This window comes from Elephantulus edwardii, unplaced genomic scaffold (genome assembly GCF_000299155.1).
Source record: "Elephantulus edwardii isolate Elephantulus edwardi_28Jun2011 unplaced genomic scaffold, EleEdw1.0 scaffold00465, whole genome shotgun sequence".
NCBI classification, from domain to species: Eukaryota; Metazoa; Chordata; class Mammalia; order Macroscelidea; family Macroscelididae; genus Elephantulus; species Elephantulus edwardii.
This window is the reverse complement of record NW_006400215.1, coordinates 129,492-148,220: the sequence shown is the minus strand read 5'-3', so window position 1 is coordinate 148,220 and position 18,729 is coordinate 129,492. Positions and strand designations below refer to the sequence as shown.

The 18,729-nt window shown below is 37.6% G+C and overlaps 1 protein-coding gene across 1 annotated transcript in view; it reads right to left on the bottom strand.

The window, feature by feature from the left end:
* Nucleotides 1-1,631: 1,631 nt before the first annotated feature.
* SLC17A5 (solute carrier family 17 (acidic sugar transporter), member 5) overlaps nt 1,632-18,729 on the bottom strand; it is a 79,884-nt gene continuing 62,786 nt past the window's right edge. The window contains exons 9-11 of the mRNA XM_006902879.1: nt 9,528-9,675; nt 2,948-3,038; nt 1,632-1,769 (exon numbers count right to left, since the gene is read on the bottom strand). Of these exons, the coding sequence (XP_006902941.1) occupies nt 1,632-1,769; nt 2,948-3,038; nt 9,528-9,675 (377 nt within the window). The remainder of the gene's footprint in view (nt 1,770-2,947; nt 3,039-9,527; nt 9,676-18,729) is intronic.

Sequence of the window (18,729 nt, the reverse complement as noted above, 5' to 3'; positions counted from 1 at the left end):
AAAGACTGGTGTTGAGATAAGTGAAAAGAGGTACAGGAATGTGGGGGACATGTCTGACCTCTTGGGAACTGGTTTGGTGTTATTCATGCTATTGACAGGGACAGTTCTTCTTTGTGAAGTTAGTAAAGGTCAGATATGGCTGTCCCCATGTGGATCTTACTCTTTTTACAGTGGCTTAAAGAGGATATGGAAAGATGTAAAATGGTCACTGGTCATTAGAAATTATCAGAGAACCATCAGATTAAAAAAGTCAATTCCAAAAGCTTTATTATTTTGATGATTTATAAAAACACCATCAACATAGTAATTAAAAGTTATTTATAAGTTTAAAAAGAAATTTACATAAATGTATTCACATTATATTACAGTGAACTGTTTTCTTAGTTAAAAATGTTACAGGTAGTGTTGAAAAAACATAGAATGCAAGCCACATTGTGAATCACTTGGATGTCTTCAGAGAATGATCAAGAATGAAGATGGCCCAGGAAATAACTAGAAACATTGATTTCAGCTACCAGTAGTAAAGATTATGGCCTTGGTCTTAGGTGATATGGCCCTTTAAAAGTCACTTTATACTTAAGCTTACATGAAGACAGAGTGAAGTGAGGAGATTTAAATATTTTTTTTTTCCTGGCGTGGCTTCAAAATTACAGGAGTCATATTTATACTCTGTTCCACGTGAAGCTAGTTTAAGTCAAGGATGATACTACTTGTGATTAACTGGGCATTACACTTCTTTTGCAAGCTACATCAGAATTGGTGTTCCTGTTCACTGGGATTGCAGGATCACAGCTGTGGACTCCTTGCTCCGGCCTCTCTGGGTGTTTTATCTACTTGCTTTGTTTTTTTTATTATTTTTTTTGTGTGCGTGTACCATCAAATCAGATCTGACTGGTACAGGAGGAGATTGCCCCTCCCTCCCCGGCAGAGCATCTGGTGGATTCGAACCGTGCACCTCTGGGATTGTACTTGCAGCTTCTTGCCACTACTTGTTAACAGCCCTGGGCAGCAGCATCATCCTCTAAAGACAGGGCGTTGACCCTGGTCTTGGAGGCTGCCTCTGATAAATGCTGGGCACTTGGTCCGTGAAGCCAGGGAGGGAATGTCTGGCAGCTGCCTGGGCATGCTTCCCTTAGTCCAGCTGCCAACATAAATTATACAGTGGCCGGCAGCTCCAGCGAGATGCTAAAGTTTCAGACTTAAATGTCAAGGATAGTTAATGACAGATGAGTTTTTGAAGGAGGTAGGACAAGAACAACTATTTACTGAGACCTGAGAATTCTTTTCTACCTTAAATCAGCAAAGGTATGGGAGGATCCCTTCTTCTCATTCCCTTATGTATGGCCTTTAAAAATAAATAGAATTTCTACCTCATGTTGCCTGATTTGCAATCAGGCATGTAAACCTAAAATATAAATTACAGCAGGTATATTATCAGTAATTAAAAATAGCTACTGTTACTTAACTGGCAACTAATATCATTTCATGATTATAATCCTTAAAACTTAGTACAAGTATAATTTTTTGGTATATAGAATTATGGTGTACACATTAAAATATTAAAGGCACTTTTCCAGGTTACATGATTAAATACAAGTATATCAATAAAGATCAACTACTTATTGGTTTCTTCAGTTTCTGTGTCCATGGTAATGACTAAGAGCCCAATTTTGTACTTCACCTTTGCCAAACAGTGTAAAGAAAATTGCACCAAATACATTAATAGCAGCAGCAATAAAGAAGACAGTTTGCCATTCTGTAATAGTGTTCTAGAAAGAGAGAAAGAGAAAAAAAATGCAGATAAAAACAGTGCAGTCCACTTTATAACAAAGATGAGTGTCACTAGGCTGTTATGGTCCCACTATTCATAGGAGCCCCATACCAGAAACAAAGCAATGTTTATCAACGTTTATCAGCAAAACGGTGGTATATTTGCTCGATATCATACTAAGAATGCGTGAACTATAACAACATAGATATATCTCACAAAATACTGAGCAAAAGAAGCCAGAGAGCAGAGAGTACAAATGAAATGATTCCAATTTGTATAAAATTTGAAATCAGATATGACTTGGCATTAAAGTCATTACTCTGAGTGGATGTTTCTTGAAGGAGATGATATTCTTTGTCTTGACTTGATATTGATTATACAGATGTGCTAACTTTTTGAAAATTCATTAAGCTGTACCTGTAGGATTTGTGTGTTTTAAAAAGGACATTGCTAATTCTTCATAAAAAGTTTACTAATATTGGTTAGAATCCACCAGATGCTCTGCTGGAGAAGGAGGGTCAATCTCTTGTACCAGTTGGATCTGACTCGATGGTATACACACACAAAATAATAAAAATTTTTTAAAAAGTTTACTAATATTACAATAGGAAGCATGTTTCTGAAGTCTATGCTACTGCCATTGCTGTTGTTATGTGGTGTCAAGTCGACAATGGCCCATAATGGCATATTAAACAGGACAGGCATGGGGACTTGCCAATAAGAGACTTCCAAAACACAACTGGTTAGTGTAGTCTTCAACAGTATAAAAACATTAGGCAACTGCCCAGACATATTATTTTTCCTTTAAAACAAAAATTCTACTGGTTATTAGTGAATGCTGTTTTGTCTGTAGTAAAATTGAACACTGTATTTTAATGACTTTACTCACTCCTCACTCTATTTATTCACTCTGACTCATTCTGCCAAGTTTTGGAGGCAATGTGGTAAATTTTAATTGTAAAGGCAAATATACTTTTCTTTTTCTATAAGTATCTCTTTAAAGTATCCTTTTTCTATTCATTAAAGTCTCTAGCTTTTTTTTTTTAAGTCTCTAGCTTTTTGTTACCTTAAAGATTTCAGAAGAAAATACATTCAGAATAAAATTCTGAATGAAAATATACTCAACTCAGACACATATATGCAGCTCCGCCATTTAGGAGTAAATTATTTACTTACATGAGGAGTCAGGCTTTTAGCAATGACAGGTCCAATCATTCCCGGAATGGTGGCAAATGTATTTGTGATGCCCAGGAGTATACCAGCATACCTGCAGGAACATTTTCACAGAAGTTTATTGTTCTGTTACACATTTAAGTAGCTTTTCTCAGCAGTTGTGCTACTGATTGGCTGTGTGAGATTGTTGTGTCTAAATGAAATTTCTTATTAGAATGTGTTGTTTCTATGCACTTTTGAGTTGAAACTGACTCAGCTGAACCTCCATGGGTTTTTTTTTCTGAGACAGTTTAATGGATTTAAATAATGTGCCTTTGGGGCTGTAGCACAGATTCTTATCACAAGGCCACCAGGGCTCCCTAGATATTTAGTTGAGGGAAAACTTGCATTTCAAAAATTAATTTGCTTTCTAACATTATAAAGGGTACTTAGCCATCTGACACTCTTCTTTTATATATCTTATGGCCCTTATATACTGATACAGAATAGAGCTGAAACATGATTTGAATATATATCTGGTTCATAGATATAAAAAAAATAATTCAAATCAAGATCTAATAATAAAATACATACCTGGAAATTATAGTTTATAAGGTTTTTAATTTATAGGTTCCTCCATGACTTTTCAAAATCAAAGGCATCAATTCTTCTTCTGTCATCAACTGATCAATGAATTGATGCCTTTGAGCTGTGGTGTTGGAGAGGAGCACTGAACATCCCATGGACAGCCAAAAGAACAAACATATATATCTTGGAGAGGGTGCAGCCAGAGTGCTCTTTGGAGATAAAGATGGTGAGGCTTTGCCTCACATACTTTGGGCACACTGCTAGGAGGCAATATGGAGAGGGCCATGATGTTCAGAAAGGTGGAGGGGTAGAGGAAGACCCTCGACCAGGTGGACTGACACACTGAATGCTGCAATGGGCTCTAATGTGTCAGGAAGTGTGAGGATGGCAACAGGATAGGATAGGGTTCAGATCTGTTGTTCAAAGAGTTGCTATGGATCACAATTGACTCAATGGCACCTAACAACAACAACAACAATGACTTTTAATTTCTTTTGGAAATAACTGTAGATTCACATGCAGCTATAAGAAGTAATAGCTTCTTATAGTAATAGCTTCTTATAAGTAATAGCTTCCTTCAGTGTTAGCATTTTGTAAAACCAATATCACACTGAGGATACTGACAGTGACATTGCTACAATTCATTCTCACTCAGATGTGCCCAGTTTTACTGATCTCCTGTATGTATTATATATTCTACTATGCTATAAGAGAGCCCCGATGGCCTAGTGATAAGAAGCCATGCTGCAATCTCAAAGGCATGTGGTTCAAATCCACCAGCTGCTCCACAGGAGAAGGATTGGAAATCTCTCCTGTGCAATTTATTGCTTCTGAAAATCCGCTGGAGGGTCAGATATGGGTCAGTTCTGACTCAATAGCACTCAACAATAACTATGGTTTGGTGGGAAAAAGATAGGCAATCTCCTCTCATGTGATTGAAAGCCTATGAAAACATGCTGGAAAGGTGAGTTCTGAGTTAGTTCTCTCTGGATGGCACATCACACCAGCACCACCACTGGACTATGCTCTGGTAGCATAGTCTGTAGGGAGTTACACTCTTAACCCAAAGACTTCACCTCTTCGGTGGTTTGAATGCACCACTGCTTCTGAGAGAGAAAGATAGGCAATTACACACTCAGAAACCTGCTGGGGGATCCACTGAGTTAGTTCTGACTTCATGCAATGAGAAAGCTTGAAGGAGACACTATATATATCATCATATAGACTATTATGTATGTGGAGGGACCTCTGTGAAGAAGTCCATAGGGAGCTGAACTTCCAACCTAAAGGCAGAGCCTCTTCTATAGAAAGATGCGTGGTCTCCTCCTGTGTGATTCACAGCCACTGAAGGGTATGAGTTGGTTCTAACTTGGTGGCAAAGAGAGTGTGTGAGAGTGGTTACAGTGGGTATACACACATATGTAAGGAGTTAAAGTGCAGAGTATATTGAAATGAACATAATTGGTATACATTTGTATCACTTCTGTAGGTTTGTGTATTCAACACCAGTTAAAAACATTTCTAATAATAAGGATTTCACATCTTGGCCTTTTATAACCAAACTCACCCCCTTCTATCGTCTGCCTACCACTAATCTGTCCTCCATTTCTAACATCGTGCCATTTCAAAAATCTTTCTAGATGGATATGGTCCAGTGGTGATTTTCCCCCCAGTGGTGATTAATTTTATAAAATGTAATGCATGGAAATGATTGTTTGAAATACAATGTGAATGAAGAATAGTGTGAAACAAAATGTATACAAACTTTGTAAAAACCAATTTAAAAAATGACTATAAATAGAATCAAACATTAGGTAATTTTAAAAAAAAATATTATTTTTTGTGTGTGTACCATCAAATTGAATCTGACTGGTACAAGAGGAGATTGCCCCTCCTTCTCCAGCAGAGCATCTGGTGAATTCAAACTGTACACCTCTGGGATTGCAGTGCAGCTTCTTGCCACTAGGCCACCAGAGCTTCCTTCAAACATTAGGTCATCTTTGGGTTACATACATGCATGGATGAGGATTATTTCAAGTTGTGTGCATCAACAGTTCATTACATTTATTTCTTTTTCCTTTTAAAGGAAGAAACCTGGATGTTTTTTCCTGGAGTATTTTTACGTAACTGGGATCCCTGAGATATTATTTAACATCATCTATTACCCCCAGTGAAACTTGTACATTCATAGATCTAGACTCTAAATCCCAATGGGTTCATTATATTTATTTGATATTTTTGGCAAGAAAACATGAAAAGTGATGGTGCAGTTTCACTAAAAAATCTTTCATTGACTAAATGGCATTTGTTAATTTTTCTTTCTTTAAAAAGTCACTGATGTACGTACAAAGTCCAATTGAAAATGCCATTTACTTCACTCACTAGTTTTTATAAGTAAACAATTAAGTCCCAATGCTAACTGAAGTGAGTAGAGATGACAAGGAAGGCACAGGGGCAGGGGTAAGACTGGTAATTCGTAGGGTTACTAGGAAACTTGGTTGACTTGATGGCACCCAGGCCTGGTGGTCTGTTTTTAAAAGATCACAGCCCTGAAAACCCTCTGGGGCAGCTCTTCCCCAGCACACACAGGATCTCTGAGAGCTGGAATCAGCTCCAGCTGGAGGCAACTAACCACAACATAATCTTATGTAATATCTACTTAGGTTTAGGACCCTCAGTGCACATTGTAAACTACTGATCTGAAATCTCTCTTCCCAATTTAGATCTAGGAAGGTGTTTAAATTTAACATATGTATACAAGAAATAAAAACAAAACCAAGAGGAACAGATTTGGCTTTCCAATATCTCTTAAATTAACCAAGCTTGGCAGGCTTTATCCTGGTGTTGGTTTGTTTTTGTGTGTGTGTGTTTTTTTTAAAAAATAAAAGCATTCACACCTTAGCAGTAGGAGCAAGTAGCTGTAATGTTAGAAGCCCTTTTCAGGGACAGACACTAAGCACAGATGAATGCTGTGAAATTCAAATGTCAGCACCAAGAAGCTCATTCAGGTATTTATATTACACTTGGCCAGGATGGGCCATGAAAGATTAATGACTGCCTGGAACCGAACATGTACAAACTTAGTCAGGATTCTGTGCTGCATCTTGTGGGATTAATGAGTGAAAATGCATCCAATTTCCTTGAGTCTGGGCAACAAAATAGTAGAACATGTCTAATTTACTCCATCAAAATACTACATGTACACTTAATAGGGATATTGGCTAATATCCCTTAATAGGGTTACTGGCTGACATTACCACAGTTACTGAGTGTTTACTCAAAAGCCTGTAGCAGGCACAGATCTAGGTACTTTATATATATTATCCCATTTTAATAGTAAAGTAAGCCCCATGAGGTAAAGGATTATTATCTTCCCAGAATAAATAAAGAAAGACTTAATAAGGTTATCTATTTTGTTTGATGCTAAAAAAACCCAGTATATTTCATATTATAAAATCTTATAATCAATATAATGATTTATTGTTAAAAACACAGTAATTTTTGAATTCAATCTGCAGTAAAGATCAATTTTCTCATGCTTGATTTTCTGCAACCACAGTTCTGAAAGTTTACGGATTTGTGTTCCTTAAGTGTTCTTGCTCTAATTAATAATGTTCTCCATTGAATGGGCACTGAGTTGTTACCAAAGCAACTAGAAAAAGTAGCTAAACGACACACAGTCAAAAGTTATATAACCCCTCTCCTACTCCCCAGTTAAGTGGGACACAAAGGAACTCCCCACTGACAATGCGAAAAGTCCACATTCATTGTGTCTCCACTGTTATTGTCCACTCAAAGTCAGCATTAACAAGGCTATTGAAAAGGAAAAAAAAAAACCCCACCAAAAAACAACCAAAACTCAAAAGGAAATAAAAAAAACTCCCTTTAGTGCTACTGAGTCAGTTCCAACTCTAATGCTTTGTCCTTGGGTTTCATTCAGGGGTGGTAAATCCCAATGGGGGAGTGGGGTAGGTGGGGTGGGGTGGGGATAGGAAGCGCTGGTGGCAGCCCACAAAGAATCGAGCTATTAAAAAAAAAGGCTGCATCTCTGGTGCTTTGAATCTACCAGCTGCTTCATGGGAGAAAGATGGGTAGTCTCCAGTTGCAATTTACAGCCTCAGCAACCTAATAAAGGGTCACTATGAATTGGAACTGACTCAGAAGGAGTAAATAGTGAGGAGGAGCAAATTTTAAGGGAGCTCTGGTGGCCTGGTGGCAAGAAGGTTCTCTGTAATCTGAAAGAAGATGCAGTTCTAATCCACCAGTTGCTCTGCAGGAGAAGGGTGGGCAGTCTCTTCACTGCCTCTGAAAACCCACTGAGGATTCAGCTATGGGTTGGGTCTGAGTTGAGAGTACACAACAACCACAGTAAGTCTTAAAGGGAGGAGTGCGCCTTATCTATCTCTCTCCTGCAAAGTGGCTAGTGGCTTCGAGTTCTTTTTTAGGGTGCAATAAACACCCTATGGACTACATCACCAGAGAAACAGCCTCTTAACAGTTGTGTTCTTGTCCACACAAGACTGATCTTAAAATACAGAGTGTCACTTCCTACTCACATAGGATCCAGTACAAAATGCTAACTAGGCTCCTGCCTGCTGTCCAGAGGAATTTCCGGTGACGCTTCTGGCCAGGCCTTCTCTACAACTTGGCCACAAATGGTGTTTAATTAATTGAAACAGGAAGTACCTTTTCCTCTCCTATACATTCTTTTGCCTAGAGTGCCTCGTCTTTTATCTAGCCATGCTCCCTCTTTGTACTTTCATTCCTTCTTTAAAAAAAAATCTGTTTATCTGTGATTGATCCACAGGCGAGGGGCTTTATCTATTATGCCTGGCACTTCCTAGGTAACTCAGTAAGTATCTGTCGAAAGATTTAATCATCATAATATACTGAGATTGTCTATTTTTCTTTGTTTCTTTCCTAAACAAGGCTAATTCCTTTGCAGGAGGACTTGAGTCTTATTTTTTGTAGTGTTGTGTAGGTATTTATAAATGCCCGTTTAAAAACCAAAATGATATAAAACTGTATGAAGAGTAATAAATTTGGAATGAAAGTTTGAAAGATTTTAACTCATGGGTTTAATAATTAATTGAACTTATTTCTGGCTCTGAGAGTTTAAGTTGGTTTCAATTATATGGAAAAACATGACTGAAGATAATTAAGGAAAGTAATGCTTTCTCTTGACAAGGGGCAGCTATTTAATAATACATAACCTTTTTTTTTGCCTCAAATTTATAATCACGGGGAAAAAAATTACTGCTTAAGACAAGTAGTTAGCACTGCCAAATGAGCAAATGCCAATTTCCTAGAACACTGAAGAAAAATTCGATCTGGAAGCTCATGTAGTGTAACTTTGGTAGAATTCTGGATCTCGCTCAAGTCCTCTCATCTCAGGAATAATATTGAGTTAGCAAGGTACCAGTGACAGAAAGTAATGTTTGTTGTTGTTTTTAGGTGCCGTTGAGTTGACTGTAGCTCATAACAGCTCGTCGAAGCTTGCCCTGTCCCGCACCATCCTTACAATCTCTTGAGCCTATTGCTAACAGTCACTGTGTCAACCCCTCTGGTTAAGTCTGTACACCAAACAAAATTCCAGAGGGGGTAGATGAATAAAGAGTTATTCCATTAGTAAGTATGACCTTTATGTTCAGCCTTGGCTCACCATTTAGTAGTTTTTCTGAAATGGATTTTCTTATTTACAAAATAGGGCATAGGGTAAGAATACCTACTTCAAAGGAAAGTTTTAGGGGAAAAAAAACAAGTCAACAAGACAAAAAAGATAATGTTTGTGACCATGGTGAGCACAAAGGATAAGATGGAATCTCTGCTGTCCTGAAGTTTCTATTCTAGACAGAGTCCAGTCAAGGTTATAACGTGTAATGGGCAACACTTCTGTGGGAATACTGTAGAGGTAGTTAAAATTTAAATTTAAAAATCAGTTTATGCTTTAGTTGTCAAAGAAATGCGAGTGTGTTGAGTTTAAAGTCAATCCCAGGAAATCTTTATATAAACTTACGAAGGAGCAATATCCAGATGGTTGATGCTAAATCCAGAGGAGGCAAAGCCTCCTAACGTTGTTGATATTGTTAGGAACACAATAGCCAGCGAATAATCACAGCCAATAAGTCCAGCAGCTACCAGGAATACTGCAGGTCCAATCATCCCTGGAGATTAAAAAATTAGGAAAAAGGGGAAAAAGATGACTCAGTGTGAGTATTTGCTTGCTCTACTTTAGCATAAATCTGAAATTTGATGTTACTGCCACCTACTGTAAGAACACTGTACTGCCCAGAAAAAAGCAAAAATTATGTAGAAATTAATGAAAAAAAAAATCTAGGAAAGATATGGGCACGATGCAACTCATATAAAAATAAAAGGAGGCGAACTCTGGTGGCCTAGTGGCAAGAAGCTGCACTGCAACCCAAGAGATGCACGGTTGGAATCCACCATATGCTCTGCTGGGGAAGGAGGAACAATCTCCTCTTGTACCAGTCAGATCTGATTTGACGGTACACACATAAAAAAAAATAATAATAAAAATTAAAAAAATAAATAAAAGGAAAATGTCATTATATAATTCTACTAAAATATATATATATATCTCATCAGGATAAAGTTCTACAGTATTGGGGGGGGGGGAACAAACCAAGAAGACAGTATCTGAAAAACAGAAGCAATAGCTGACAGAGTGTGATTTAAAATTCACACATAACCTCAACAAAAAAAGAGTAAACAATCTTATCACAAAATGGGCACAGGATATGACTAGACACCTCACCATAGAATACATTCTAATGGCACACAAACATGAAGAAATGTACAAAATCCCTAGCCATTAGAGAGATGCAAATCAAAACAACTATGAGATAACATCTCACCTCAAGCAACAGTAGCAAAGTTCAACAGGGCAGCCAACAACAAACACTTGTTTGTGAGGTTGTGGAGAGACTGAAACTCTCATTTACTGCTGGTAGGAGTGTAAAATGGTATAACCACTATGGAAGGCCATCTGGCGCTTTCTCAAAAAGTTGGAAAATAGACATACCATTTGATCCAGCAACTCCATTACTGGGGATAAACCCTAAAGAAATCAGAGCTATGATTCAAACAGATGTATGTACACTCATGTTTATTGCTGCAATATTCACAACAGCAAAGAGATGATAGCAACCCAAGTGCCCATCAACAAACAAATGGCTAGAAAAAGTATGGTATATTCACACAATGGAATATTATGCAGCACTGAAAAACAACCAACGGTCTCATAGAACATCACACAACCTAGGGGAGCCTGTGGAACATTATACTGGGTGAAATATCTCAGTAACAGAAGAACAAATACAGTACGTAACAGCAGTGTTATAAGACAGACAGAAGGGGTGGGCAAAGAATGGGAAAAAGGGTGGATAGATAACAAACACTGCAGTAGAATAGATGAGTGGAAAAACTGTCTGAAAGGAATATATGACATACAGCAACAATCTGGAACAAGGGATGCATTGCTGGGTGGGCTGGGGGACAAGTGGAGAAGAAAATATGCAACAAAATAAAAAAGGAAAAAAACTGTTGTTGTTGTTATGTGCCATCGAGTCACTTGCGACTCATAGCAACCCAATGGACAACAGCTCTGAACCCTGCTCTATCCTGAGCCACCCTTGTTGTAAAAATATGGAACATTTCATGGAAAAAAAAATCATAAATAAAAAAGAGTTAACTGTGGAAGGGGAAAGAAAGGGGGAAAGAAGAAAATGCACCACAAGGAGTGAATGAAAATCCAATTTTTCTGTAAACTTTTGTTAAAATCACAATAAAATAAAGTTTAAAACAATTCACACATAACCAAAGAACACAAATTAAACTCAGCTAGATATAATGACAAAACCATGGATCTCTATTGTGCATACCAACAATATGCACAATTTATTAGACATTTAAGTATAAAATATGTTATAAAGAAAGGGATTTAATACTCACTATACCTCCTTCTTATAAAGTATGCTGTCAGTTTCCCCTATCCATAACAGAGTATCAGTAGTGCCCTGTGATGGAAATGTGCATGTACCTGCACGCTACTGAGCACTAGCAATAAGGCCAGGGCAAGTGAGGAACTGATTTTTAAATTTCAATTAATTTAAATTTAAATACAGATAGCTCCTGGTTTGTTTTTTTTGTTTGTTTGTTTGTTGTTGTGTACTGCTTTTGGGAATTGCAGAGCAGCTTCTTGCCACTTAGGATATATTAAAATTGGGGTTTTTTGAGAGTCAGGGGTCCAGTGGGTATACATCTTACTGTTAGTAATGCAATGAAAGGACTGTTGTTGTTGTTAGGTGCCAGTAAGTCGAGTACCCTATGGACAGCAGATCTGAATCCTGTTCTATACTGTGCCATCGCCACCATTTCTGACACACTTGAGTCCATTGCTGCTGTCACTGTCAGTTCATCTCTTTGAGGGTGTAACTTTCTTTAGCTGACAGTACCTTTCTAAGCATGATGCCACTGGTGTTTCAAATGAAAGAATTATCTGAAGGTCCCCCCCCCCCAACTAAATCTGGCGCTTCAGTTTGCCTGAAAACAGAGACCCAAACACCGATAATTTTGCTAAAGTCAGCAAGCAGATTTGAGAAGCAACAATATGCTATAATGAAATATATGGAGATAAAAAAATAATAAACAGTTGTCACTAATTTTCTAACAAGAAACATCACCCTCGTTCTCAAGGATAATCCAGATGACTATCCTTTTAAAAGCAGAGCTATTACTGCAACTGACAAAATGCCAATGTTGTCCAACTCTTCTTAATTATCTGTGTAAATCTATGTATTAAAATGCTGGCAAGGCTATGAAGAGACTAGAACTCTCAGTCACTGCTGGTGGGAATGTAAAATGGTACAACCACCAGATAAGGCAATCTGGCACTTTCTAATGAGATTAGAAGTAGCACCTATCTCACTAGTGGGAATATACCCTAAAGAAACCAGAGCCATGAAGCAAACAGATGTATGCACACCCAAGTTTATTTCTGCATTATTCACAATTGTCAATAGATGGAAATAGCTCAACTGCCTGTCAACAAATACAAAAACTGCAGTACAACCACAGAGTGGAATATCATATATCATTGAAAAGCAACAAACTTTTAAAGCATTACACAATATAGGTGAGTCTGGAAGGCATAATGCGGAGTGAAATATCTAAGTCACAAAAAGGACAAATACTGCATAAGACTGCAATTATAAAATAAGATTGACACAGGGAGCGGTGTGTGAGAACAGGAAGAGTGGATAGATAATGAATGCTGCACTGGAACAGATGAGAGGAAGGACTGAAATGAATGTTTGATTAGGTATTATATTATGACAATCGGAAACAAGAGGTACATAACAAAGTGAATTGCAGGTGGGATGGGAGGAGAAAAGAGGAAACTGCATCAATGAATGAATGAAAAGTTTTAATGAAATGTAAATTTTTGTTAAAATAACAATTTAAAAAAGAGAGAAAGTATGGCAAGAATAGGGAAAAAATTCGTAATTTTATATATAATGTTTCCAACCTTCAAAGACAAAGATTAAATTTCTAAATACTGTTAATAATAAAAATAAAATATAATAATAATAATAATAATAATAATAATAAATATGATAGTTTATGTCAGAATCAACTTACAACAGAGTTACTGGAAGACATGGTTAATATTGTGATAAAGTAATCCCATAAGAAACCAGAAAAGAGGCAAACTCTGGTGGCCTAGTGGCAAGAAGCTGCACTGCAATCCCAGAGGTGAGCAGTTCAATTCTACCAGATGTTTTGCTGAAGAAGGAGGGACAATCTTCTCCTGTACCTGTCAGATCTGATTTGATGGTACACACACACAAAATAATAAAAAAGTAAAAAAAAAAAAAAAGAAAAAAGTAGAAAAGACAAAGAAAGTGGAACTGAAATCAAAAGAGATGTATGTAAACCCAGAAGCACTAGATGCCGCCTTGTTATGACTACTGACTGCTCTGAAAGGAATTACAGTTTTGGGTCCTGGATAGTATGGGAGAAAATTGTGGAACAAAATAAAAATAATTTTAAAAGAAAAACTAGGCCCACTAATCTGAGACTGAATGTAACTCCCAAAACTATGGCCCTCAGTCACTCTGCAGGCCTGGAATTGAGCTCCTTAGAGCCTGACTTTGGACAGCCTTACAAGGTGACTAACAACAGCAGGAGACAGGTACTCTTTAGAACAAATGATGAGAACTGTTGAAGATAAAAAGGGCAATGCTGACCTGAGAATAAAACTCAGAGGGCAGGAGGGTTAGGGAAGAATTGGAATGAAAATGGTAAATACAGGGGCGAAGTGGGAAGGATTTTCTGTTGCATTTTGAGGATTTCAATCAATGTCATGAAACAATGTCTGAGCTGTTGGATGAAAAACCAATTTGTTCTATAAATTTTCACTTAAATTACAGTAAGAAATTACACACACAAGAGATCATTTGCAAATGTAGGAAAAAAAAATCTTGAGAGTCAATTTAATTAAGCAATGAACCAAGACAGCATCTACCAGTGGTTAGGAGCATATGCATGTAATGATAAGCGTTCAGGTCTTTCGTTCATAGGGTCACTATGAGTTGTCTACGACTCGACTGCACTTAACAACAACAACAACAACAACAACAACAACAACGACATAGTGTGGAAAGTAGGCAGGCAATGTTCCTCCACAGTCTGATAAACTGAGTGGTCAAGAGGATTAAGGATAGAATGCAAAGTGCCTTTATCCTGTGAGGCCCTGATCCCTGTAAGGGAAGTTTCATTAGTTGTGACCAGTAACGCGTTTTATCTCACAATAGAGAGGGGTGCTGGAGTGGGGTGGGGAGTGAGTCAAGAGTGTCTTCAACAGATCACTCCTCACTCCAGTTCAGAAGCAACTGAACTCTTAGCACCACTACCTGACTCACTGAACTCGTTGGTCTTGCCACTGTTGAAGATGAATAGAGCTCAGGGACCAGTGCCCCTACTACCATCACATCTGCAAAACCCTGAGTTCTTCTTTGTAGAAGAACTGAAGCCTTAACAAACAAGATTGTGGGGCAGTTTCTGTAACCAGCTTTCAAAATCAATCAATTCCTCTCAAGCCCCTTTGACATAAAACCCTTCCCTTGGCTTCATCCCATTGCAGCAGGAAGGAAGTAGTTTCTGGAAGATCTTTGCTCCTTTTCTCCTTTCTTTAAGTTGGGAATGTAAGGTTGAGACCAAAGGGATTTATTTTGCTGACCTTCTGACCTTATCTGAATAAGTCTGCGTGTTGTGGGAAATAGTAAATAATCTGATTAATGTTTATCCCTAGACATGCCTGACATCAGGAGATAAAACAGAGGGAGCTGAAATAACAGAAAGTGGCACCATGGATAAATACCCTACTGTTTCCTTTGTCCAGTGCTGATGTCAGTTGAGCCTCAGCCTGCTTCCACCTAAGTGTGCATTTTTTAAAAAATTTTTTTTATTTTATTAGAGTGTGTGTGTGTGTGTGTGTGTGTACCGTCAAATCACATCTGACTGGTACAGGAGGAGACTGTCCCTTACGTGTGCATTTTAAATAAAGCATATTTGTGATAAAAAAAAAAGAATAAAGAAAAGAGTGTGTACCTCAGTACCACCAAGAAAGAATTACCAGGAGTGGAATGTGTCCTTTAGGACGCTGGTGTCTGCACTAGGGAGCTCCTTGATACTGGGGAATAGAAAGAAACATGGAGATTTACAGCATACATTGGGCAAACAGATGCTAAAGGAGACATCAACCTTCTACTAGAACTAACAGATACAGAAAGTCTTCTTCTAGAAAATGCATCTCAATTTGGATTTTAGTTTCTCACAGCATAAAATAATTAATTTCTCTTTGTTAAAACCATCCACTTTTGGTATCTCTATTATGTTGTGTTGTTGATTGCCTTCGAGTTGATCATGACTCAGAGACCCTATGAACAAAAGGCCTGAAGCCCCTCTACAACTATCGACATTTATCAAAGGTCATAGATCTCTATTATAGTTGTATTATGTAACTAACAGAAAGCCTTCTCTTAGAGCTGATATGAGGTATCATACTCTGACATGGAGCCTCCTAAAGTGTAAGACTTATTTGTCAGTTTGTTGTACTGGGGGGTTGATCTGCAAGTTGCTAATTACACTGTTGTTTGAGTATCTTTGTTCTTGTTTATCATTTTTTTATTAAGTACAGTACTTGTTTGTCACTTTGCTGCACAAAGTTAACTTGTGGGTTGCTGTGATATTTAAAGCTATGCTGCTGGTGTTTCAAATCCAGTAGGATTTTATGGTGGACAGTTTTTAATGGCATCCCAGATTAAGGCAGACCAGGAAGTAGATTGGCCATCCACTTCTGAAACAGTAGCCCTGTGAAAACCCTATGAACAGTAAAGGAACATGGATATAGTATTAGAGGCAGAACCCAGATTGGAAGTCAATAAAAATGAGGAGAAATAGCTGTAAACATTCTTTAATAGTTGGAACATGGAATGTACATGAAACATATGAATGTTGGGAAACTTCAAGTTGTGAAAACGAAATGGAATGCATAAACATTGACATTCTAAGCATTAGTGAGATGAGATAGACTGGCTTTGGTCACTTTGAATCAGACAGTTATACAGTGTACTACACTGGGAATAAAAAACAGACTAAGAATAGTGTTGAAGTAATAATTATAAAGACAATTTCAAGTTCCATCCTGAAGTACAATGTTGTGAATGATAAGATATTATTCATACACATACAATGAAGGCCTATTAATATGGCTATTATTCAAATATATGCACCAACAGCTAAAGCCAAAGAGGAGGAAATGGAAGATTTTTCACAAATTTTGAGATCCAAAATTGACCAAACATGCAATCAAGATGTGTTAATAATAATTAGTTAGTGACTGGAATGCAAAAGTTTAAAACAATGAAAAAGTCAGAAAGTACAGAGTTGGTGACAAAAAATGAAGAAATAGAATGAACTAATTTTTTATGGTCAATGATTTATTCATCAAAATTTTTTAATAAAAACAACATAAATGTCAGCTTTACACATAGACCTCATTAGATGGACTGCTTAGGAAATTAGATTGATTGACTACATCTGTTAAAAAAATCATTGGAGAAGCTCACTATCAGCAGTCAAAACCAAGCCAGGTGCTAACTGTGGAACAGAGTATTAATTACTTATGTGCAAGTTCAAATTGAAGCTAAAGAAAATGAAAACAAGTCCATGAGAACCAAAACACAACCTTGAGTCTATCCCACTTGAATTTAAAAATCATCTTAAGAATAGGTTTGAAGAACTGAATCAAAGAATAGATAGGCTATGGGATGACATTAAGGATATCGCTCATGAAGAGAGCAAAAGGTCACTAAAAAGAGAGAGGAGAGAGAAAGAGAGGGGGGAAAGGATGTCAGAAGAGACTGTGAAAATTGCATTAGACCATCAAGAAGTCAAAACAAAGGGAAGAGATGCTGAAAAAAAAAGCAGAACAGAAGATTTAAAAAGGCAGCTCAGAAAGACAAAGCAAACTACTATAACAGAATATGCAGAGACCTAGAATTAGAGGATAATAAAGAACTCGTTCAGCACTTCTCAAGTGAAAGAACTGAAAACCAAATTTAAGCCTCGAGTTGCAATACTGAATGATGCTATGGGCAGTATGTTGAATGATCCAGGAAGCATCAAAAGATGATGGAAGGAACACACCGAGTTACTGAACCAAAAAAGAACTGACTGGCACTGAAAAATTTCTAGAAGTACCATAGGAACCGGAGCCAATAGTAACGAAGGAAGAAGTTGAAGCTGCACTGACAGCATTGGCAAAAAATAAGCCCTCAGGAATCGATGGGATACCAATTGACTTGTTTTACATGACAGATGCAGTCCTGGATATGTTCACCCATCTATGTTTGGAAATTTGGAGAAAGCTGCCTGGCCAACTGACTGATGAAATCCACATTTGGTCCCATTCCCAGGAAAAGTGAACAAACAGAATGTGAAATAATAAAAATCATTAATATCACATGCAAGCAAAATACTGCTGGAAATAATTTAAAAATGGCTAGAACAATGAATAGACAGAGAATGGCTAGGCGTGTAAGGTGGACTTAGAAGAGGACGTGGCACCAGGAATGTATCACTGATGTCAGATGAATCCTGGCTGAAAGCAAAGAATATCAGAAAGATGTCTATTTATTGATTCTGCAACAGTATTTGATTGTGTGGACCATGATAAATTACCATCTTCATGCTGAGAAGAATGTGAACCTTAGATCACTTAATTGTGCTTGTGCAAAACCTATACCTAGACCAAGAGGCAGGGGAATACTACATGGTTTAAAATTAGGAAAGGTGTATGTCAGGATTGTATCCTTTCTCCATATGTATTTAACCTTTAATAATGTTTATTAATGATTGAATAATGCAAATTATTCAAGAAGCTGGACTCTAGGAAGAACAATGTGGCATCAGGATTGGAGGAAGACTTATCAATAACCTTTGTTATGCAGATGACATAATCTTACTTTTTGAAAGTGAGGAGGACTTGAAGCACTTGTTGCAGAAGGTTAAACACTGAAGCCTTCAATATGGATTGCATCTCAACATCAAGAAAACCACAATCTTCACCACTGGACCAATTGGCAAATCATAATGGTCATATTCTATTTGATGACATCTAACAGCAGCAGCAACAACAATAGATCAATAAGAAGGATTTCTGGTGGTCTCACTCATAGGGAGTTGCATTGCTAACTCAAAGCCAGGGGCCTTTCTGACAATAGAAATCTGCTAGGCCCTCTGAGGGAGAAAGATGGGCTATCTCTTCCTGTGTGATTTACAGTCTCAGAAACCCCAATGGAGAGTCAGCTATGAGTCAGTTCTGACTAGACAGAAATGAGTAGTAGTGAATGAGATTAAGGCAGGAAGTGTCTGGAGAATGAAACTAAATGGGATCATTTTATAATGTAATTACTGAACTCGTTGTTAGTGTTAGGTCTTTGTAGTGGATGTAAGGCTATGGACTCAAAGAAGGGACCAGAAGAGCAATGAAGAAAGCATAAAGCAGCTTTATTAAGGAGCTCCCGGATTTCACCGCAGACGACATTCAGATGGCTAACAAGCACATGAAGAAATGCTCAAAATCCCTAGCCCTAAGAGAGATGCAAATTAAAACAACTATGAGATATCAT